The sequence below is a fragment of the Candoia aspera genome, chromosome 7 (assembly GCF_035149785.1).
Source record: "Candoia aspera isolate rCanAsp1 chromosome 7, rCanAsp1.hap2, whole genome shotgun sequence".
Lineage (NCBI taxonomy): Eukaryota > Metazoa > Chordata > Lepidosauria > Squamata > Boidae > Candoia > Candoia aspera.
In genome coordinates this window covers 2047271-2069846 of record NC_086159.1, presented here as the reverse complement: position 1 = coordinate 2069846, position 22576 = coordinate 2047271, and the positions used below count along the sequence as shown (strand labels likewise).

General features: G+C 52.2%; 1 protein-coding gene across 1 annotated transcript; it reads right to left on the bottom strand.

The window, feature by feature from the left end:
* Window positions 1–2737: 2737 nt before the first annotated feature.
* On the bottom strand, window positions 2738–12958 carry CIMAP1B (ciliary microtubule associated protein 1B). Its single transcript, XM_063308780.1, has 6 exons — window positions 12839–12958; window positions 10680–10883; window positions 9011–9112; window positions 7177–7298; window positions 6563–6703; window positions 2738–2818 (listed from the first exon to the last, which is right to left on the bottom strand). The coding sequence occupies exons 1-6, from the start codon at window positions 12945–12947 to the stop codon at window positions 2738–2740; spliced, it is 759 nt and encodes a 252-aa protein (XP_063164850.1). The 5' UTR covers window positions 12948–12958.
* Between the last annotated feature and the right edge of the window lie 9618 nt (window positions 12959–22576).

The window sequence follows — 22576 nt, the reverse complement described above, 5'->3', positions numbered from 1 at the left end:
TTCTTTCAAAATCTGGGTTGTTTTCATCCTTTTAAAAATTTCTTTAATAAAAATTATATATAATTTTATAATTCTGCTTCTCCTGGCTTTTCTGGCCCGCACACCCTCAACCCAACACGTTCCTCTGCTGGAGCCCAGGCACCGAAAGAAGTTTCCTTTGAGTCAAGCTTGACTCCTGACCACCACAGGAACCTGTCCATGGAGAAGCTGGGTTTCGCTTCAGTTGCCCAGTCAAGGTGGACAAGTGTTGTGGGAAAGCTGGGTCTGCCAGCAGGGAGGGCAGCTGTCCGGCCAGTTTTGTGTGTCTCAAAAGGAGCATTTGGAGCATCTTGGGCAACCCAACTGGTACTGGGGGCTCTGATGAGCAAGTCAGAGGAGTTCTGTTTGTGTAATGAGAAGAAGGAAGGGCCTCGAGGGACAGGAGGAAGAGCCACCACTGAGACAACCGTCAGATAAAGGAAACCAGAGTCTGGGCCAGACCTGTAACCTGAGAAAGCGTCTCAAACAAGACCTTCCCTAGTTCTTGCAAAGACAAGGGAGAGGGAAGTGCATTCAGACTCTGTTACTAGAACCTTATAATAAAAGTAGTATGAGCCTGCATGACTTTGGTTCCCTAGTCTGGTCTGCCCTGGAGTGCTGACAGTCTGGGCTGTGCACCTTGGCAGCACTTGTGCTTAGCCTTAGCAGGAAGACTGGTGCGTTGTGGAGCCATTCTGCATACCAACATCCCCACCTCCATCCCGTCAACCCTACTGGAGTCTCTCTTCAGGGCTGTTCAGCCCAGGGTGGGGATGTACCACTGGGTATCATCACATGGCTGATGGTACCGCAAACCATGACAATGGTTAACCTCGCCCAGCGGCTTCACGTAGATGTTGAAGAGGAGTGGGGGAAGGATGGAGCCTTGAGGGACCCTGGAGAGAAAGGGCCATGGTCCAGACCAGTGTTTCTCAACCGTGGCACCTTTAAGGTGAGTGGACTTCAACTCCTAGAATCCCACAGCCAGCATGCTGGGTTTGACAAGCACTGGTCTAGACCTTTCCCCACATCAACACCAACCGGAACCAGCCATGGAGAAAGGAAGCGAACCACTGCAAAATGGTGCCTCCCACTCTCACCACCCTCAGCTGGCCAGAAGGAGACCAGGATCAAAGAGGGCAGGATGGATGCATTAATCATGGGGTTGGAGGTGCTCAACTCTTTCTTTTATCCTCCACTCTCATGTCTGAATCCTTCCTCTTTCTTGGTGAGCTGTAACAATGGCCAGCTTTCAAAAAAGGCTTGTCTTGAACAGCAACTGCCTAACAACACTCCTTTGGGCAAAACAGGCAGGAAACCCAACCAGTCTGGTTTCGGCATGTTGTTTTGGCATGGGGTGAGCTTCGAGCATTGTCCGATGGCCTTTTGCTTTCCAGCAGAACTTCTCCATGCCTTTAGCCATGGAGGGAGCAGAGAGGCACCCTGTGCAACTTCAACAGCAAGCTGGGTCTGCCCACCTCAGAGCCAAGGAGGCAAAGCCCAGACAGGTATTCGTCATCTATTTTGCACAGATGAAACACAAGATCAGGAGATGGCCTAGAGCAGTGTTTCCCAACCTTGGCAACTCTAAGATGTGTGGACTTCAACTCCCAGAATTCCACAGCCAGCAAGGGAATTCTGGGAGTTGAAGTCCACACATCTTAGAGTTGCCAAGGTTGAGAAACCCTGGCTTAGCGGATTTACTTTCAGGATTCAGCGAGAGGCAGTTGGTACACCCTACCTCAGTGTTTCCCAACCTTGGCAACTTTAAGACGTGTGGACTTGGACTCCTAGAATTCCTCAGCCATACATGTCACCTGTCCCTCCTTGTCCCGCCCACCCCACAACTGACACCCAGGTCTCCTGGCTTGTTGTAAGTAAATGAAAGTGGGGTTTGGGTCAATCCTGGAAACCTTGCTGGGGACGATCAGTCCTGTAGGCTCACACTTGGCCCATGGTCTGCAGGGGTGCTTCAGAATGCGGGGGCAGAATAAATCCAGATTACTGTGCGGTTCTGTGCTTCCACAGCTGGGTGTAAAGAACAACGACACAGTGGCCATTTACGGCTACAGAACAACCGCAGAGGACTCTGCTCTCAGTTGGGGTCCAGCTAAGAGTTAAGCTAAGCTGGTGAAGAGTTCCAGTGGTCAGAAAGCTGAAGCAGAGTAAGTTTTGCAATGCCAGGTAAATATCTGACTTGCGCCATTCACTCTGGCGCTTTCAGTCACAGAATTGGAGAAGAGTGCCAGGGGCATCCGTAGGATAAGGGCAAAAAAGTGAAGTTGGTGGTCTGACTGTGCAATTGAAGCTATGCGGAGCTTTAATTCCACCATTGTGGCCACCATCTTGACTTTTTTGACCCCACCCTGCAGAAGCCTGTGCAGAATGCTGATCGGCGCTGTGGGATGCCAGTGGGTGAAGTGGGTTTCCGAATGCCCCCTCTCCTTGCCTTGCTGCCGCCCGTCTGCCCTAGCGGAGCAATCTGGCAAAGGGTCTGAGCAGTGGGAGGGCCCGGAAGCTGCAGCTGCCCCATCTTCCAAGGGGAACTGGGGGTCCCTGAGCCCCCTCCTTGTGGCCCCCCTCTTGAAAACCCATCCAAGCCTCCCGCGCTTCTGCCCAGCACTACCCCCCTGCCCCAAACAGGAACCCCACAAAGCATCGATCCGAGATCCGGCGTTTGCAAACAACGGCTTCTTGTCCAGCCCGCCCCAGAAGTGGCCTAATCCGCCACGTCCACAATCAGAGGAGCCACGTAGTCCGAGTGGCGGATCCCGAAGGTCAAGCCACGGAGCTGAGTGTGCTGTGGGATTTGGGGGGGTGGAGCGGGGAGAAAAGGAAAAAGGCAGCATTACTCTCAGGGGAGAGAAGAAAACTGGGCCTAGAAACCTACCCCAGAGCCTCGCAGAAGATGGAAATCCACACTTGTGCCAGGCACTGACTTAGGAAAAGCTGCAGTAAATATAGTAAAGTCACTTTTAAGGCAAGCTTGACTCCTGGATACTAAATGAACATGCAATTTTCTTTGACAACCATATGGAAGGAGTGTGGGATTTCCCTTCCAAAATGTCTTTTTTTTTTAATCTCTTCCCAATCTGGCCTACAATCGGGGATTTCCTAGGGGTCTCCCATCCACATAGTAACCAGCCCCTCTGCTGCTTGGCTAAAGGCCCTGTTCAGTGCGGCCAGCTACCGCAGCGGTAAATAAACTAGGGTACTGTGAATGTAAGGCCCCTCTGCCTTCCACTGATAGAGAACTGGGTACAACTGTTTACTCAGATGCTTTTCTTGGCAAAATATGCAGAAATGTGGACTTCCTTTCCCCAGCTGTTTTTATGTCCTTTTTTTAAAACTGAGCAGTGAAGTCCTTTAAATGCGTGCACAGCAGAGGGCTTCCAAGTGATGCAAGGCTTCAGGTTTCCTTTGGAAAGAGATCTTAAGAAGCAGCCTTTCAGAAATGAGTCAGGGGCGTCTGCAGGACGTGGTCCAATAAGTCAAGGCGGGGGCTGTGCAGACACCCCTGAAAGGACCACAATGCTCCTTTTCCCGTTCTGCTTGCCGCAAGAGCATGACGGGCACCTTGAAATGCTTTAACTCGCTTCTTCGTAGCCCAAAAACTTTTGCAAGTGGATTTAGCACTGGGTGTGCTTAAAGCGACTTGGCGCTGCTGGTGCAGTTCTGAATTCAGCTGGGCATGGCATCAATAATACTCCCCTTTGGAGGGGATGGTGCACCACAGGCATCCATGGGGTGGGCAAATGGCATACCATGCCTCCTGGCATCATCGTGCAAATGATCCCAATGGCATAATTTGCCCGAGGAGGTCACAGTGTACATGTAATCCTTGGGCCTGGTCACTGTGCAGTTCAGGTGGACACCAAGTTTGCCTTAGCATCACCAATTCACCTTTTATTGCCTCTGCCATTATTATTAACTAGACAACCCATGGCCTGTCGGGTCATCGTTTCAGAGGTATTTCCTTACCAGATTCCTCAGTGCCTTCAACAGTGGCAGGGAGTTTCTAAAGTCCTGCCTTCACTGGGAAAGTTCTTAAAAATTCGGGGAGACACCCAGAGATGTCTCTGCCTTGAAAGGAGCCCAGGCTGAACTGTATAGCCCAGCCAAACATCAGGGGTTGACCACAGGAAATGCTTTATGGCCATTTGTATTACGTCATAAAATGTTTTATGATGATTTTTATGTTATAAAACGTTTATAAAACTTGCCAAATTTCAATCCCACAGGAGTCCTGGGTCCCGGATTTTGGGCATATTCTGTAAGTTAGCCCATTTCAGGTACCTTGGTTCAAAAATTATTGCCTCACAACGCACCGTTTCGCCCAGTTAAAGGTTACCAAGTATCAAACAGACACGAGAGTTTTTGTCCTATATGGATAAAGTTATTGTGTCTGCTCTTTGTATTATGAGTGCTATGTATGGTTTTACTGGCATCTGGGAATGACTTGGATGGCTGCACAGCTGAAGGCCTAACTCTCCCTCCCCCAAACCAATGTCTTCCAGATGTGCTGGGACCCCAGCTGTCAGAGGACCCAAAGTGGGGGACGCTAATTTAAAAACACATGTGCGGTAGGTCTGTCTCCCTGTGTTGGTTCAGACACGCAAACCCTGCTTCTCCATCTTAGTAACTGATTACTGAATTGACCCAGTTTTGAGTTTGTGCAATATCATGAGCTACCAGCTCAAGTGGTCTGGACTCACACAACACACTAAGCCGCATCCACGCACAGAATGAACCCAATGTAACCCTAATTGAGCTGGAACATTTGGGGCAAATGCACTTGCTAGGCTAGGCTTTAACTGCCCTGATCAGGGGGTTGTGTGAATCCTGCCAGACTGGAGCCTTTGCCAGTGGCTCCACTCCACGGGAGCGAGGTCTGCAGGCATGGGGGCCAATGCCACCTTGGCAGAAATTTCAGGACTGCTGGCAGCCCGCTGTGGTGCAGCCAACCCAGGGCGCAAGCCACTAGTCCATGCACTGGCAGGAAAACGGGTTATGGCGGAGCCCTCTCCTTCCTCGGAAACAATTCCAGCGAATACGGCTGCCCTGATTAATTTAATGCAGCACAACTGAAGGACAGCGCCCGGTGGGTTCCTCCAGCTGCGTTTCTCTCCCACCGTGCAGATCAGCAGAATCCGCCCCTCCCCAGTCACTCTCCTTGGGGGGCAGCGGAGGGAGTGCAGGTGGGTGCCTGATGGGGGTTCTCGCCCCGCTTCAAGTTTCCTGAGCGACAGGCTGTGGGTATGGAGATGCTCTGCGTCTCTGACCCATAGGTGGTATGAGTTTGGAAGCCACGCCTGGCGCTCTTGACTTCTTATAACCCACTGTGGGTGCCCCGGCAGCAGGAGCGCTCCCAGGTGTCGTCTAGAAGGTTGCGATGGGGGTCGTGATGGTGCAGTTGAAATCCACCTCTGCACTGCACCTGCGAAGCAGGCAGAGCTCCACCGCTCCATTGCAACCACCACCTGGCCTTTTTGGACCACGCTCTGCGGCCACCCCGTCTGGAAGGGGGTCCCTCTCTCCAGCTTCCCCATCCAGGGAAGGGAGGGGCTGATCTACCCTCCGCCATCCAGCTGCAACCTGAGACCCTGTTTTGCACACCCTGGAAGGGGCTGCGTCTGTGCTGCTTGCCTGCAGACTCCTTCGCCAGTGCCATCCTGCCCTCGCTTGCTCCTCCTCTGACAGGTTTGGGAGCCAAACAAAAGGCCGAGCATGCGGTTTCCTTCCCTGTCCAGCCAGGAAGGATGATGGCGGAGATGGAGAAGAACAGCCTGGCACACACCAGTCCTGGCAGCCCAGCCCCTCTGCCTCAAACAACCCTGTGAACTGAATTTCCACGGCCCCCACTCGATAGGGAAAAGAGGATGTCTGCAGCTATGCAAATGTTTGCAGACATACCCCCAGGAAGGGCAATAGTTCTTCCTGGGGGTGGCTGGTGACGTAGACTTCTCCTCACTGAATGGAAATTCTCCCACTTGGATTTTTATTTTTATTTTTATTATTTTAGTATTGTGGATGTTGATTTTGTAATTTTATGTGCTGGGGTTTTTAAAGGATAATTTTATTGTAAACCTCCCAGAGTCCTTTTTGGGGGAGATGGGTGGTAATAGAAATTTGAAAACAAACAAACAAATAAATAAATAATATACATATTGGTGAAGGGCAAGGAAGGAAATGACTGAAATTAAGTACAGGTAGTCCTTGCTTAACCACCATTCATTTAGTGATGGTTCAGACTTACAATGGTGCTGAAAAAAACGACTTAACCCTAACGACATGATTTGCTTAATGATCATGTGGTCCGCTTAATGCCAACAGCGATTTGCTTAATGGCCACTGCAAAAAAGGTCATAAAAGTGGGGCGGATTCACTTAATGACCGCTTTGCTTAGCAACCGGAATTCTGGTCCCAACTGTGGTTGTTACGTCAGGACTACCTGTACTGATTCAGAGGATACCCCCCTCCCACTGGCTCCCATTACCCCTTAGCTGCACAGGAGCCCCTCAGAGGCCCCTTGGCACGCCCTCACCTTCTCTGGACTGTAGGCCCCAGGGCCTGGAATCACCGTGGTATCCCCCGGGAGCATGTTGCGGGCGAGGATGCTGTAATGTGGGGGACGGTTCTTGTAGATACCAGTGTCCACCACGCGGTAATTGCAGGGTCCCGGGGTCTGCGGGAGGAGGAAGATCGAACATCAAAACCGCCTGCCCTGCAAAGGGCCTGTGCAGTGCTTCAACCCCGTGGCAGGTGGTTTGGACAGAAGGCCACCCCCGACTGGGTGGCCGGGATGGCTGCCCATGAAAGCCTGTTTTGAGGGCAGGTTGGCTGATCTGTGGGATGAATCAGCTGCCCAGCCAAGCGGTCTTCTACTTTGCTGTCCAGCACCCAACCTCCACCCCAGGAATTGGCACGCCAGCAGGCTTTTGTTTTGAGAGTTGGTCTTACTGCTCCGGTAGAATTTCCTCGGCCACAGCGCAAATTGCTTTGCAGTTCCCTTTTCTGATTCCCAGACTGGCCTGCAGCTTTGGAACACCCTGGTGGTCTCCTATCCAAGAACTCTGGCCATGCTCGGGTGTTGGAGGTGGGGTGGGGTGGGGAGGGTGCCCCATTCCTGGATTCTCAACCCGTAACCAGTCATCCTACCCTGCTGAGGTCCTCATAGAAGCTGCCGATGGCGCTGCGTCCAAAAATGGAGTAATTGGGGGCAGAGCTCTTGCCGATCACCTTGGGCCCAATCATCGGAGGGAGGATGTAGGCTGCGGGCCCTGGTGGGACACGAGGGGAGAAGCTACTGAGAGGAACATTCAGGGTTTGGGCGGGAGGGTGGCAAAGTGGGTGGATGCCCCTGTGCGAGAGCTGAACCGGCTCGACCAGACCTGGAAGGGCGCTGTGCAGCCCCCCTGCCCGAGTCCGCGAGGCAAGCCACGAGAGAAAACATGGTGCCCTTCCATGAGGAGCACCCTCTGCTCGCTCTCCATCACCAAGGACAGGAGAGGAAGTGAAGCGGCTGGCACCTTCAGGCAGGGCAGGTGCGCTCCAGGTCCCTTCGGCTGAATGCTGCCAGGAAGGGGCCTTCTCCATCACTGCTCCTGCTCTCTGGAACAGCACCCCCCCGAGACGTGGGTGGCCCCCTCCCTCCTTGGGTGCACAAAGCCTTTAAGACCTGGCTCTGTTCCCAGGCCTGGGTTCATGGGGATGTGATCTATTGGGTGGCGGGGGGGCTGCCGTATTTTTGCACTATTTGCACTATGCAAATGTGAGTAGATTAATTGGTACCGCTTCGGCGGGAAGGTAACGGCGTTCCGTGAGTCATGCTGGCCACATGACCCGGAAGTGTCCTATGGACAACGCCGGCTCCAAGGCTTTGAAACGGAGATGAGCACCGCCCCCTAGAGTCGGACACGACTGGACTTTACGTCAAGGGAAACCTTTACCTTTACCTTTATTGCTCTAGTTCAGTGTTTATCAACCTTGGCCACTTTAAGACGGGTGGGCTTCAACTCCCAGAATTCCCCAGCCAGCATGGAAAGGAAAGGAGGCTTAAAAGGTTGGCACTGTTTTAAGGGCTTGCTTGAAAGAAACAAGGGTGACTGGCAGAGATACCCTCCCTTGGAAGTTTAGAATGGTGTTTCTCAACCTCAGCACCTTTAAGATGTATGGACCTCAACTCCCAAAATTCCCCATTCTGGCTGGGGAATTCTGGGAGTTGAAGTCCACCCGTCTCAAAGTGGCCAAGGTTGAGAAACATGCCCTAGTTTTTTTAGTCCATGATTTTGCTGCCCGTTTATGAGGTTTTTAACTGCTTTAATTGTTTTTACTCTCTCTTGGGAGTTTGCAAGCTGCCCTGAGCCTTCTGGAGTGGGTGGTCACAACAAATCTAATAAATTAATTAAATTAAATTAACCACAACTTGAGTGAAAAATTGTTCAGAAACAAAAAAATCCAATCTAGCTGGAACCGAGCAAGCCAGACGTCATGGTCTGTGGGAATGACCTTGGGAGACAGGAGGGAGAGCCACAGACTGGACAAGCATTGTGTAAAAGGGATCTCAGTCCACAGAAGGAGAGGGGGCATGGGAAGCATTTCAGAAGGGACCCTCCCTAGTTTTCCAGACAGTAAAAGGAGAGAAGGAGAGAAATGCTTTCAGTCTTGCAAGATTCTGTTAATGTAACCTTGCAAGAAAGGTAGTGTTAGTATGATTTGTGCTTCTTGCCTGGACTGCGTCGAAGGGCTAACGTCAGGTTTCTGGAAGAAGCTGAAGCTGAAGCTGGATTATGGAGATCCTCTGAGCGTAGGGGAGGGAATTTGCTAGGGCCTGGGGGAGGAGCTTAACACGTGTCAATTCACCTGATGTTTTGGGTTTGTTCAGCACGCTTAACTATGGACTAGCCGCTTGGGCAACAAGGCCAAAAGGCAGCTGGCTATTCAGTGGCCTGGGCTATTGCAGGACCCCAGCCGTGCGCCTTCTTTCTCTCACCTGGAGTCTGGTCGTTCTGGAAGTCCCTCGTCCGCGAAGCCAGCGAGTAATTCGGGGCACACGGGTAAGCCAACTTCCCAGCTTTCTCCGGGGAATAGCGACCTGTGAACGAAAGAAAAGGCGGAATTCTCTTCGGTCTAAGAGCTGGGCTCAGCTCAGGAGATAATCAGGAAAGCTGAGATAGGAAACTTGCAGCCCTTCGCAAAACCTTTTCTGCCCGACTGCTGTTAATATAGAAAAAAGGCCTTGGGGGCAGCAGTGGGGCCCTTGGCCCCCAAGATTTTGCCTTCACTGCACAAACAACTCCAAGGCAGAAGCACCTGCTGGAAACCATGGAGGAAAAACACGCAGAATTACCAGAGATTAACATGCTGTTTATAAAGAACACGTTAAGAAATCCTTGCAGCATCCTGTGTTTTCTTCCTGTTGACATCTTCCTTGGACAGACCCAATCTGGGGGCATCGGCAGGTGGAGGGGTTAAAAAGGCAAGATGGTGGCCACCATCCTACCACTGAACCCTCACCCCTTTTTCACAGGCATCAACACCACCTGTAGTTTTTTTTACTCCTCCCTGCAGACGCCCACGTGCCAACACCTCCTTCCCGCTTAAGGGAGTCGGAACACAGTTGGCCCCTCTTTAATCTTTCTCTCCGACTCCTAAAACCAATTTTCCTGGCTTGGCTGTCCTTCCTCGGTCAACCTCTCTGTGACCAAAGCAGTGGCAGACCATAATATTCCACAAGGCTCACCCAGACAGCCCGCTCCATGGGAACAATTCTTGCAGGGAGCGTTCTTGTTTGAAATGTTATGGCTGCTTCCAGTCGGTCTTTTTTTTTTTTCCCCACTTACTTTCCTGCAAGTGTTGTTCCTTTTGAAGCTATACCTTTCCACCTTAATCTTAAGGATTTGTGGATACGCTGATAATTCATCCTTCCCCCAGAAGTGAGGTTAGCCCTCTCCTGGACTTCAGAAGAAAATTGAAGACCTGGTTTTGCCACCAAGCTTGAAGTGGAGAGAGGAATAGCCATTCTTGGGGCGGGCTGGTTCCCTAGTCCTGCCCGGGACCGGCCTTACCGGCTTATGGACTGAATTAGATCTGCCGTTACTTGGATTTGACTATATTTTATATATTTATTGATTATTGGTATTATTTATGATTTTTACTGAATTTTAAATTATTTTTCCTGGGAACTGCCCAGGGTCCCTCCTTGTGCAGGAGATGGGCGGTGATAAAAATATGATAAATAATTTTTTTTTGGTAACATTTTCAAAAAGAACCTTATGCAAAAGGTCCTCTGAGCAATCCGGAAGGTGTGCAATGATGGGTTAGGAGCGTTATGGATTACCCTAATCCAGTGTTTCTCAACCTTGGCGACGTTAAGATGTGTGGACTTCAATGCTGGCTGGGGAATTCTGGGAGTTGAAGTCCAGATGTCTTGAAGTCGCCAAGGCTGAGAAACACTGCCCTAATCCATTCCTCTCCAGCAGTGAATCCCCAAAAGCATGGTGGGGAAAGGTGCCCAAGAGGGTGGGGTACAAACCGATCTCCAATTAGGAGATGATGTTAAGAAAGGGGACACATAAGCACCTGTTGACTCCCCCCACCCTTGCCACCCCCTGCGGAGAAGGCGGCCTAGAACTTTTTGGCACCCCCATCCCAAGACTGACCTGGCCCTGGGGTCCGAAAAGACGCCACGTCTCTGGGGCGCCCGTAGATGGAGAAGGCGGGGATCCCATTTTTGCCTCTCATGGTCACGTTGGTGGGAACCATGTAGCCCGGCCCAGGAGAGCAGCTCTCCAGCATCTGGAAACGTCGGCTGCCGAAGCTGAAGGCTGGCGCCCGGTAGCGCGACGGATCATGCTGCTGGTAACCTGTGAGGAGGAGAAAGAGGTTATCGAGAGCCTATTGAGCTGAGGAAGATATGCAGGTGTGGTCTCCTGGCCTTCTCACTGCCCACTGGGACACGGTAAGGGCCACAGGATGGGCAAGAAGGTGGCTGGCCCTTGAACAAGAAGAGACAAGCCGTGTTAGGAATCAGGAATTTTCTGTTTGTTGCAGACGCTGGGAAATACTTCCTCCGGGTGCAATCTGGGTTTTGTTAGTTTGTTTTAATTGGGTATCCTGTTGTGCCACTAACCATCAAAATATTCTGTGGCAGGAAGTTCCACTTGTTGATAGTTGGATAAAAAGTTCCTGTCTAAAGCATACAGTTTTAGAGGTTTTTCCCTGTCCAGGGATGGAATCAAACCTCCTGCTGAATCATGTTCTAAACCAGTGTTTCTCAATCTCAGCAACTTTAAGATGTATGGACTTCAACTCCCAGAATTCCCCAGCCAGAATTCCCCAGCCAGAATGGGGAATTTTGGGAGTTGAGGTCCATACATCTTAAAGGTGCTGAGGTTGAGAAACACCATTCTAAACTTCCAAGGGAGGGTATCTCTGCCAGTCACCCTTGTTTCTTTCAAGCAAGCCCTTAAAACAGTGCCAACCTTTTAAGCCTCCTTTCCTTGGGAGGATGGCCCACCCCACAGGCTGCATCAGTCCCCCATTTTAAAGTTTTTAGGGTCTTAGGAACTATCCTACACCAGCTTTGAGGAGATGAGCTGAAAACTGCCCACTGCCACCTCTTTTATTTCCAGTATCTGGAAAACTCAGTTTGGTCTAGTGGTTAATGTACTGGGCTAGAAACCAGAAGGCTGTGAGTTCTAGTCCTGCCTGAGGCATAAAAGCCAGCTGGGTGACCTTGGGCTAGTCACTCTCTCTCAGCCCAACCCACCTCACAGGGTTGTTGTTGTGGGAAAATAGGAGGAGGAAGGAGTTTTAGGTATGTTTGCCGCCTTGAGTTATTCATAAAAAATAATTAAGGCAGGATAAAAATAAAAATCAATAAAATAAAATAAAGAAAGAAGAGGTCCTGAAATCAAAGAAATCACTGGGACTGAAGCTGTTTGTGGGCAGATGTCCAGTCATCTGAAAGAGTCCCCATGAGGCTGGAGGAAAGGCGTGAGGCTGACCCACACCAGACTTGGTTGTGCGCTGGGAAACCTGGCAGCTGAAAAGGGCCCGGTGCATCTGCGTTGTCTCTCCCAGCCAGTACAGAATATAACAGCAACTTGGATTTGCTTTGGTAGGTTTTATATAACTGTTGTGAGCTATATATAACTTTTAAATATATAAAAAATGAGAACGATGACATTAACAATAATAGGATTATAATTACTGATTTTAAGCTTTTACCAAGGTGCAGCACCAAATAAAACAAATCCCACAATAATGACCAATCCACTGAATAAAATTAACATTTAGCCCCGTTAAACAAATATCCCCCCTAAAACAGCCATACATTTAAAACCACATCCTGGGATACAGGGGCATCCATGGAAAGGGGGGGGGGAATGTCCAAAAAATAAAGTTGGTGGGCTGAGACCACGGGACTGAAGCTTCGATTGTGTGGGTTGTGGCTGCCCTCTTGACTTTTTTGACCCCCCATGAGCAAACCTGATGGGACAGGGCCAAGCGCTTTTCCATCCAGGGTGATTTAAAGCTGCTGGAGCTGTCGGCAAAATAAGAGTGGCGGGGGCCTGACCAGATTGTACAGCAACCCAGAAATGAAATAAAACGTCTCAGGCCCCCTTTTAAAGGCCACCAGACGGAGAGGCGAAGGGAAGTGGGAGGGGGGAGCTCTTCTTCAGCTCCTTTGGAGCTTTTACAAGGGGGGGCACTGCCCTTGCGAGGTGGGCCAGGGCTGTTTCTCGCTTCCTGGGCAGGAGGACCCTGGGGGACGAGACAACAGGGCGCCTCCTTTTTGCAGAAAGGCGATGCTCACCCACATTGGTCGGAAGGCCATACTTGGGTCCGGGGCTGCTGTAAAGGGCCGCGATCGGTCCTCTTGGCCGGTGGGGTCGCCAAGACCCTACCCAGACATCTGTGGACATCTCTGCTAGGCGGCGCAATCTGTCTGGTAGCTCTGCAGCGACATCAAGAGGAGGAGGAGGAGGAGGAGGAGGAGGTGGCTGGCCAATCAACTGCCCAGGGTTGAACCCCCTTTACACCCCGACTCTAGAAAAGTCCCATTCAAGTGGGAGAGCCACCTGTCTCTTAGCGCAGGATCCAGGCCCGTTGGCCAGCCATCCTGCAAGGCTGGGGCCCTCCATGTGTCTTGGGTGCAAACCCATCATTGCCAGCTGGCACTGATCGGTGAGCGTGTTTTCACTGAAGTTCCGCTTTGCCTTTCCAAACCCTTGGCAATGGGGGGGCGGGCAGGGGGGTGGAGGAGTCAATTAAAAAAAAGACCCTCTTTGGAAAGACAGGCAGGCCTGGAAACCAGACAGGGTGGGTGGTGGTGAAGTCTAGAAGGGGTTGGTCTGGAAGTGGGGGGTGGGAGGGACCCAGGTTCAAGTCTCCTCTCTGCCGGCGGAGAGTCCCAGGGTGACTTTGGGCCAGTCACTCTCTGGTAGCCCTGCCTACCTCACAGGGTTGTTGTGATGAGCAGGGCGGGAAGGAACTGTGGGAGTAACTGCCGGGAATCAGCTAGGTGGTCCTCGCCACGACTCAAATGGACCAGTACATCTAATAAATCGATGCGGTGCTTCCATGGCACATATTTATTTAATGCCTTGGTCCAGTTTATTGACCAGCTATTCTGTTCGAGTGACCGCCCAGGTCTGTGAAACGTCGCGGAACGGGCGACTGCGGCGTCTCTCCCGCGGACAGGGCTCGCCTGGCGGAAAGCGGGGCGGTGGTGGCGGGGCGGACGGAAGAGCCGGGAGCCCGGGTTCAAGCCCCCGCCCCGCCCCCGCCGTCGCACTCCGCCAGTCCGCCTCTCGGGGCTGCCGGGGGAATCCAGGGGCGCGGGGGACCTGAGTCGCAGTCGAGCCCGGGTCGGGCGACCTAACCTAGGTCGGAGCCGGCAGCTGAAGCCGCGCGTCAGACCCGGGGCGGCGGGGGGGCGCCGGGGTTGGGACCGCCCGCGCTGCCCCGCCCTAGGGACGCGGAGGGGCTCGGGGGCGGCGAGCCGGAGCTTGCGGGGCGGCTCTCCCGCCGCGCCCCCCCGATCGCGGGGGAGTGCCGGGGCCGGAGGGAGTCTCTTCCCCGGGGGCTGCGGTGGCAAGACGCGCCTCACCGGCCGCCCGGCGCCCGGCCCCCAAAGCGACCCCGGCCTCACCCTGCGCGGGGCGCGGGGGGCGATGACGGAGAAGGCAGGTGCGGCGCTTGCAAGCGAGCGCGGGGCGCGAACGGAGCCCCGGGGCGCGAGGAGGCGGGGATCTCCTGCGGGCGCTCGCCCCCCTCGATCCTGCGCGGGACGGGGCCACCCACCTGGAGGCGGACCGCAGAGAGACCTACCGCGAGGCGGACCGTAGAGACGCCCGCGGGAGCAGCCCAGCACTGAGCAGGGCAGCAAGGCGGGCGCTTCCTTCCCCCTCCGGCCCCCATTGTGTACAGCGTCTCCAGGCAACTGACCCCGCCTCCTTCCCCCCCCCGGGCGGGTCCCTCCTGCCCTCTGCGCATTGGGCCCCCTCCCCCTCCCCTCCCCTCCCGGGCCCGCCGGCTCCCGCGGCCTCGGCAGCTCCTCCCGGAAGGCTTCCCGAAAGGACACTCTGCACGTGCCCAGAGAGCGCCCTCTCCTTTTCGTTTTCAGGACCAACCAACGGAGATCGCCGGGGTGCCCGCTAAGACCTGCCGGGGAGCAGCTGCGGCGTGGATCTGCCCACCCTGCTCCCTTCTGACAAGGCCGGGACGATCGGCGGAAGAGTCCAGTCGGCAGCCTAGACTGCGAAGGGATAAAGGCATCTCGGACAAGTCCGGGTCCCGCCATTCCGGGTGTGCCTTGACCAGGGGTGTCTGCAGAGTGTGGTCAGAAAAGTCAAGATGGCATCTGTGAGCAGACACCCCTGGCTTCGGCTGTCCCCAAGGTCATCAAAAGGTGAGCTTGGCTCACAGAAGTCTTTCCAGATCGGGTTAGTTGCAACCCTGGCTGGCTGATCTTGAAGAAGCTGAGCTGGCTCCCTCCCGGTTAGGCCCTGGACAGGAGACCCACGAATTGCAGAGCCCCTGAAGTCATTGGGAGTGAAGCTCAGGGCAAAGGAGGATTTGACAGGTTGATTGGGTGGCATCAAGTCAGTGTGTCCTCTTAGTGACCCTGCAGAGACCTCCTCCAGGATGAAAAAGGAGAGTCGTTGCCTTTTCTAAAGGGGCACTGAGAGTTCCGGCATAAGAAGTCACTCATATGGCAAGGAGGAATAACTGCAGCACGAAACGATACTCGGTACTCCTACCCCCATTTATTGCTACTTCCTCTCATCCTTTAATGGGTGACCTCGGGCAGCTGGCGGGTAGCAATAACATTGGCCGGGTGGTGGGGAGGCAGTAGCTGAAGCCATGATTCAAATGTGTTGAGCGGTCCAGTTACATAAACGAGCAATTTTCGGTGCTGCCTTCTAGGTGAAGGAGGGGGGGACCTTGTTTTTCCAAAGCTTAAATGCTGAGCAGAGAAATCCTCCTCTGAGTGTTTCCCCCCCCATCCGCTTTCATTCCGTTTAATGGAAAGTGGGCTCGGTGGTGGGACTTGGTGACTTTGTGTTTTGAGCAAAACCCCGCCACGGCCTTTGCTGCATCACAAGAAGCCTCGAAGTGGTTCCTTTCTGGTGTGATGGTCTCGATGGTTCTTCCTCCGTCGGGGTTTAGGCTTTCCTGGCATGGCAGCCGTGTGAGCTGTGAGTCACACTTGGGTGGAGAATTTCAAAAGGCTCTTGTGCCCAGTGCCAGCTGAACCGATTTTAGGACAGGGAGCACTGTTGGTGCATTCCTCATCTCAAAGGGAGAGAAAGTGTGCTGCCCATTTTCTGCAATTGTGCTTGGGGGAAGGTTGCTCTAAAAGGAGGGGGGCTGAGATTGCATGCAGCTTGCCGGAATGGGGGTGTGCTTGCCAGGCCTGCCCCTGCCTGAACTGATAGGATGCTTGAATCAGAGTACCCAGGCAGCCTTCGGAGGGCTCGTATTTAAAGAAAGATGCTTGAAGATCAGCAGGGGCTGCAGAATCAGGACATCCGGCCCCCTCCTCTCTTGGACAGCAGAGGCCTTTGCAACTCAGCTTCTGGGGCAAAACAGCAGGTGTGGCCAGTCCTCTCCCCTTTGAGAGGGGAGGAGTGGGCCCTGATCCTCTTCTCTGAAGGCCTGCCTGCCCTCCATGGGTGAAAAGCAGGGGGAAGAAGCGATTTCGCAGCCAGGTTTCCCCGCAGTATCAGCCGAGACCAGGGACTTTTGTTCTCGCTTTCTCTGGACCAAAGGTCACATCACGAGGCTGAACTCACCCCCTGGATCCCAGGGGCTCAGCACCAGGTGGTCTTCACCTGAATGCCGGGCTCAGCATCGACGGGGCAACCTAGTGTTTTAAAGTCCCTCAGCAAGAAATCCTGGATTTGCATCTTTGCTTCACTGATGGTTCAGGCTGGCTCGTGCTCACCTGGGTATCAGTTAGGGACTGACCGATACTCCCAGGTGTCAGCTCGTTGGAATCAAGATCTTGAAAAGCAGCGGCTATCCCCCTAGGTTGGTCCATCCCAGGAGGGGTGCGGCCATGTTCTTCCTGATCAGAGCGGCACATCCCGTTCAGATGAACGACTCACACCTGGTGCATTCACACGATGCAAGATCTCGTTGTTCTAACACCCAAGGTTGAGCACTCCAATCCCAGGAAACTGGGCCTGTCTTCACTGGATGTTGCACTTAAGCCAACAACTTGCCAGCTTGTCTGACTCAGTGGGAGGGGTGAAACCTGCCCTTTGGACTTGTAAACCATCATTCAGAGCTTAATGTGTGTTTACACATCAAGGCATTGTTAAGAAAACCTGGCTTGCAGAAGATGTGGTTTTGTGTGCAACTTCTGCTCCAGTCTAATACGCAACCCCTTGCAGGCGCAATTCCATTCAGGCTGTGGTCAGTCAAGTGAGAAGCTTCTTGGCCTGAGAGAGAACCATAGAATGGTGGTGTTGGAAGGGACCTTTGAGGTCTTCTAGTCCAGCCCCCTGCCCAAGGTTGTGGTGGAAAACTCACCTCTAAACAAAGCCAAAAGACCGGAGAAAGCTGGTTTCCTTTCTTAAGCTGGCAAAGAAATACAGCCACCGCTGGCTCCCAGCAAGCAAAATCAGATCTTATGTAGTGCATCCCATTCTCTGGCCAACTGAAGAACTCTTTTTACAATCATCCAGATAATGAAGTGGAGGGTGATACCTTGAAGGCTGGGATGCCTGATTATCTGGAGGAATTGCATCACACAGGGATAGCTTATCGAAGACACAGATGCCAAGTAAATTACCTCCCGTGTTATTATAAGAGGGTGACTCGTCTTATTTTCTAGGCACCAAAAAGCCTGAATGGGTTTATTATCTTTACTCTTGAGTAAATGGGCCTAACTGGAGGAAAGCTGACCTACATATCCTTTAGACCAGTGTTTCTCAACCTTGGCAACTTCTAAGACGTGTGGACACCAACTCCCAGAATTCCCCAGCCAGCATGAAGTCCACACGTCTTAAAGTTGCCAAGGTTGAGAAACCCTGCTTTAGACCCAGGGAGGACGTCAGATGGTGAGGAAAGTAGGCCTTGCCCGCGTTATGAAGATCTGCTTGGCCTGCTGGCACACAAGGCGGTGAGAAGAAGGCTGTGCTGTGAAGCAAGAAGATTCACTGAAGGTGGCCGGCAGCCACAGTCTTCTAAGGCTAAACTTCCTTCAGCTCTTCTTTGTAGGATTGAGCCTCCACGCCTTTTACCATCTTTAGTGCTCTTCTCTGCTCTCTTTCCCGTTCCTCAGTGTCCTTTTTGTATCGTGGCAACCAGAACTGGACACGGCATTCCAGGTACAATCTGAGTGGGGCAGCCTAGAGTGGCACCACCCCTTCCTGTGATCTTGACTGTATGCCTCTGTTGATGCCGCCCCAAGCTGCACTGGCTTTTTGGCTAGCTGTAGCCCTCTGTGGTCTACCTGTGGTCTACCCCCAGATCCTTCTCGCAAGGATTACCCATGAGCCAGGTACCGTTGTGCCTGAGTGTCTGGTTTCTCATGCCTAGGAGCATAACCTACCTTTCTCCACAGTGAACAATGTTCTGCTGGATGGGACGCAATGTTTGGGTTTATCCGAATCTTTTTGAATCCTGCGCCTGTCTTCAGAGGTGTTAGCAATCCCATCCCATCTTTGGGTCACTTTATGAGCATCCCTTCTAGTCCCTCATCCAAGTCATTTATGAAGATGTCGGAGAGTCCTAGGTCCAGGAGAGAACCCCGAGGGAACCCACTGCATACTTCCCCCCATGTGGACGTAGGCCCATTAAGGACCACGTGTTGGCTCAGCCAACATGAGACCACCCATCCCACATTGTTCCTTTTCATCAAGAAGGAGGCTCTGGTCTACTTTAGCAGATGCCTTACCAAAATCCAGGAGACACACCTGGATAGTGGAGTCGGGCCTCCCTCGCCCCACCCTGCACCCCATTGGTTAGGCCACGCCGTGGGCAAGTGCCACAAGTGGTCCCAGGTTTGGCTTACGGTCCCTCACTCTCACGTCCACAGCCTGTTGAGGCACGTGGACCTTGTCAGCCCCCCCCTTTTTTTTCTACCTGGTTTTTCCAGAGAGGTGCAGCTAGAGCAGGCGAGACACACACATCCCTGATCAACAGCCAGGAAATAATTAGGGACACACGCAAATCAATTCAACTGAACACTGAGGCACATCAGGTTCTTTGGAATACACGGCCCCACAGGTTCTTTGGAATACCTGGAGACCCAGTGAATTTAAAGGAGCAGCAAAACTTTACTGGTTGCAAGATACATTTGCTCTTTCTCACACACACACGCACGCTCACCCACACTTATCCACGTCCAACTAGGCTGCCAGGCACTAGCCAGAGGGACGGAAGGCGCCAAGTCTGGATCCAAAGATGACTCAAGGAGTGGGCGAGCTTCAGGACCCCTTTTACCCCCCAAAGTCCTTGCTTTGCTGATTCACACGACTGGCAGCTACTCTGGCCTTGTTACTTTACAAGTCTGGTAGCTGTTGATGGGATTGGGGGGGGGGGCGGTTCCATGTGCTCAGGCCCAGCTTCCTTTGTCTGGTTCAGGTGACATTTTTCCTTTGTTTCCTTAATGACTTGCTTCCTTCTTGTCTACCTCCCTGAAGGGATCTTTTAGACAAGATTATTCCTGGCTTTTTTGTCCTCTCTGCTTATGTGCCTGCTTCAATTTTACAGGTAGTCCTTGACTTATTACCATTCATTTAGCGACTGTTCAAAGTTATAATGGCACTGAGAAAAGTGACTTACAACCGGTCCTCACACTTACGACCATCGCAGTGTCCCTGCAGTCACACAATAAAAATTCAGGCACTTGGCAACCGGCTTGCACTTACAATGGTTGCAGCATTCCGGAGTCACGTGGTCACCATTTGCAACCTTCCCAGCTGGCTTCTGACAAGCAAAGTCAGTGGGGGAAGCCAAATTCATTTAATGACCATGGTGATTCGCTTAATGATTGTGGCAAAAAAGGTCGTAAAATTGGGTATGACTCACCTAACTGCCTCACTTAGCAACAGAAGTTCCAGTCCCAATTGTGGTCATAAGTCAAGGACTATAGTTATGACATCTTCAGCCCAGTCTCACACAAGATGCCCTTCCTCTGTCACTGAGGAGCACCATCTGGGCATGCAAAGCTGGTGCTCTGTACCTCTAAGAGTGTTTCTCAACCTTGGCTACTTGAAGATGTGTGGACTTCAACTCCCAAAATTCCCCAGCCAGCTTTGGAATTCTGGGAGCTGAAGTCCACACATCTTCAAGCTGCCAAGGTTGAGAAACACTGCTCTAAGGCTTACTAGTAAGTGTCCCGCCCCCTGGGCGCCAACGTAACTCATAACATGCAAAGTTGTTTTTGAGCCCTAGGACCTCCCAGCTCCCCACTCCCAGCTGTGTTCGCATAGCATCCTTGGCTTAGTTGCGGAGAAAGGCCTTCCCTCCCAGAACTCTCCGGGTTGCACAGCCACCTGCATTCAGCTGGGGGTGGGGAGACAGTGGGGAAGCCCTCCAACCCTTCCTGATGTTCCTCTCTGTTTCTCCATGGCAGCACACGAACTGGCAGTGCAGTGACGTATCTCTACTCATGGTGCCTCTCTGGGACGGTGTGTCTCTCTCGCCGAACAAGTGCATTTCCCTGCACAACTCCCTGTTCAGATATGCTGGATGCCATGGCCCAGGCCCAGGCTCAGGCCTCAGTTGCTGAGGCTGAAGCAGCTGCCCCAGCTGAGCAGGTGGAATGTCAGCCTCAGGGGATAGACACAGCCAGGAATCACCTGAGGCTGATCGAACACAGGCAACACCTGGGCAGCCGGAGCAGTCAGGTGAGGAGGAGGTAAGACCTCCTGGACCCTGCACCTGATGAGTGGAATGCAGAGCAGACCAGAGAAAGTCTACTAGGCTACCTGGCAAGCAAAGAAACAAGCAGTCTGATTACTGACAGCTGGCTGCAGCTTGATGTAAGAAGCAGCTCTGAGACAAGCTTCTTGCTGGAAACAATGTCTGACATCTGGCTCCGGCGTGCATTCTGCTTCTTGAGCCTCTGCCATTTGGAATGGCTGACAGCCTTGTTCTGGCTCTGAAGCCTTGGACTGGCTTTGGACGATTCTTCCATGTGCTTCTGTTCTCAAAGCAAATCTTGCAGGCAAACCTTAGCTTTGTTTAAGTTCCTTTGTTCTGCAGTAATCCTTCAGTTTAGCAGTAAACTGATAATCACTGGAGAAACTAGGCACATGCGTGTGATTGAAGCCTGAAGCAGGACTCTGGAAGATGGTGGACAGGGTGGAGGGCCGGGTGGAGATGCTGTGTGGCTCAGCCCCACAGCCAGTCTGGACCTGGAGCTCTCTTCTCTCCCCATTCTTTTGGTCCTCACCTCTTAGCGCAGGCATTCCTGGCTGGTATTTCAGTGGGGAAAACCCTTGTCCTTCAAATTTCAGAGTAAAACAACTGGATAATTCTTAGAAGCCAAAGTATGAGCTTCTGGGTGTCGAAGGGGGAAGGAAGTTGTTGGCATTTCTTTGTTTTTGCTCGGACCAAGCCACTAGGTTACCATGGTAATTGAGTACTTTCTTAAGTATCGGCAGGGTGAAGAGGTCGAACTTAATTGTCCTCAGTTTGGGTGTTAAAGCTGCATTGCCTGGGGGAGGAACTTGCCCGGACTTGTTTTAGTTTCATTCTTGTAGCTTTCCAGCACAACCTCTCTTCCCAGTCCTCTCTGAGTGCGTGTGAATGCACAGCTTATAAAATATGTTTTTGTGCTTTCTGTAAATAAATTTATTTTTATAGAAATTCCTGGTGTGTGATTTTTCTGATCTCTTGGGGCAAACGCTTTCCAGCACTCTGACAGAAGTGACCCCACGCCATCATGACAATATGATATCATTTGCACAGTGAAGTCATAATGTGCATGACATCATCAGGGCTTCTGCCAGGCACCCGTGGCCATAAGTCAAGTCCCACATTTCTCAGCCTCCCTCCCTTTTCCACCCATGATTAGCTGAAGTGGAATGAACTTCTTAAAATACAGAAGAAATTGCATGGGTTAGGCATAGCATTTTTTGATTCTGTGGCAGGGAGCAGATCCCTTTTTTTGGACTGGGGCACATTCTAGCATATAAATGCTGGCACAGGTGTTTTACTTAGCAGTATTCCAGTTTCCTAGTTAATTTCCAACAAATCTTTCAAAAAATCAGGCAGGGCAGGGAGCCAGTGGGCACCTCTGGTATTGGGGGCACCCTGTCGCCTGTCTCTGGTTGAGTACCATGGATCCCTTAGGCATTTCAGCATCTGCAATGGCCATTAAACTGACACTGAACTGAAGCCCAGAGCAAGTGGGCTTTGGACCAAGCCAAGACCAGCGGGGTGGGGGCAAATTTAGAAACTAGAGCTTTTAGATTAGAGGCTGGGAATGTTGGAGGGTGTCAGGCTGGGAAGGGATTGCAGGCGCTGTGTTCACGGGCACCTTCGGTGGTGGGGGGACAAATGAGGTCACACACCTTGTGATGCCATTGTGCAAATTACACAAGTTGCATATTGGGCATGGAGAGGGCATGACGGTTGTGATGCCATTGCGGTTTGTGACCGATGCCTCTGCTGGCTGGGGAATTCTGAGAGTTGAAGTCCACCCATCTGAACGTTGCTGAGGTTGAGGAACACTGATCTAGTCAACCCTCTACAAGGTGCAGGGTCCTTTGCCCAGCTCCTTCCGGGGAAAGCTTGGCTTTCAAAGCTGTGACTTTAAAATTCACATTGGAGCCAAATAAAATTACTATTAAAATCAAAATAAATCTCAATCCTGTTTGTGCCTTTCACATTCATATGTGTGTTGTTTGGATGTAATGGATTATTGGATTTTGTGCGGATGGCCCTGCACGAACACCAAGGAGGTTTTGCAGCACATGCAAAGCCTTTGGGGGTTTTATACCATTTCCAGGGCCTGGGAATCCTGCAGCTGGCAGAGGGCAAAGGTCAAATTCTGATGCTTTGCTGGAGTGGGCTTTTCATGCCACTC